At 39.9% G+C, this 1340-nt stretch overlaps 1 protein-coding gene across 1 annotated transcript in view; it reads right to left on the reverse strand.

Annotated features, from left to right (window-relative positions):
- SYT9 (synaptotagmin 9) overlaps positions 1 to 922 on the reverse strand; it is a 33080-nt gene extending 32158 nt beyond the window's left edge. The window contains 2 exon segments of the mRNA XM_019474514.1: positions 503 to 901; positions 903 to 922. Of these exon segments, the coding sequence (XP_019330059.1) occupies positions 503 to 901; positions 903 to 922 (419 nt within the window).
- Between the last annotated feature and the right edge of the window lie 418 nt (positions 923 to 1340).

A 1340-nucleotide genomic window follows, 5' to 3' on the forward strand; every position in this document is an offset into this window, starting at 1 on the left:
ACTTTTTTTTTTTCTCCTCTCCCCCCCCCCCCCCCGTCATGATTGCGGCTAAAATCTATGATTTTTAATCCTATATCTAACTCTTGCAAGTGTTTCATTAGCTTGCCCTACTTTTCTTCTTTGGCTGTTTTAAAAATCTTTGAGAAGATATTACTGAGTGTTCAGCATCAGTGCTAAGTGCAAATGAGTATGCTTTACAAGCTAAATCTAGGCTGTTCTGGTGCTTTACAGGACACACAGTGCTCTGTGTTGTCCAGCTTCTGAGGGAGAGGCACAAACGAGACAGTAGTTGATAGAAGAGTGGATAGTAGCATTGTGATTCTGTCCTTTTAACCTAAGAGGTTTGTGCACCTCAAAGAATAACTTTTGTGTAATTTTTTAAAAAAAGAATGTGGAAAGTAAATTATGCATTTTTAATAGATCAGTGTACTGGATAATCAAGCTGTGCTCTTCTGACTGTATCTGTATTCATCAATAGCAGAGAGAAATTGGAGTTACTGACCGAGCAGAAGAGGTTGGTTCAGTGATCTGACGATGCATTCGCACATTGTGTATGCAGTTCTCCTTCATTCCCGCCTGAGCATCTAACGGAATATCAGGGGAGGTGTGGCTGATCTTCATGGAGGACTCTGGATAGGCTGTAGGCTGTCCCAGATAATCCTCACTGTAGTCATGGTCATTGGTCTCTGTATCTGTGTAGTTCAGTGATTCTTGTTTGTTGTCTTTGTTCCCAAATGGCAGACCACGCTCTCGCCAAGGGATCCAACAAAGCTTCCAGGACACGAACAGAGAGACACCAAACAGAGCAAGACCACAGGCTGTGACAACTAGGGAGAGCAAGCTTATTGAGACATCTGCAAACAAGAAAAACACATGCATGTCACATCTTTGTGCTTTTTGGAGCTCTGCATCTCCAAGGCATACAATACGGGAAGTAAACATCTCTGGATTGCAGATCTACAAAAATTAAATTCTGGTCCCTGCAACAATCATAGAATAGAAACATTAAATGTTCTATTTTTTTTTTTTCCCCAAGAAAAAAAAATTAACCTTGTTTGGAATTCAGTATAAGGCTCATTCTTATAGAACTTAGTTTATGACGGGTCATCCTAAATATGAAAAGGGCTGTTCACTTGTTCACTCAGTTTTCTACTGATGAAAGAGTAGTGCCTGCAGTACATGTTATTTTCCTTTTATGTAGTGCCATTTCCTCCACCTCCTTTACCAGATCTTACTATCTTCTCTTCCAGAGACTGTATTATACTTATACAACAACCATGAACATATGCACACATGCACATACGTGGCAAGAATTTTTTTTTGTAGGTATTTAACTGAAG

Source organism: Aptenodytes forsteri, unplaced genomic scaffold, assembly GCF_000699145.1.
Source record: "Aptenodytes forsteri isolate BGI_AS27 unplaced genomic scaffold, ASM69914v1 Scaffold8, whole genome shotgun sequence".
NCBI lineage: Eukaryota > Metazoa > Chordata > Aves > Sphenisciformes > Spheniscidae > Aptenodytes > Aptenodytes forsteri.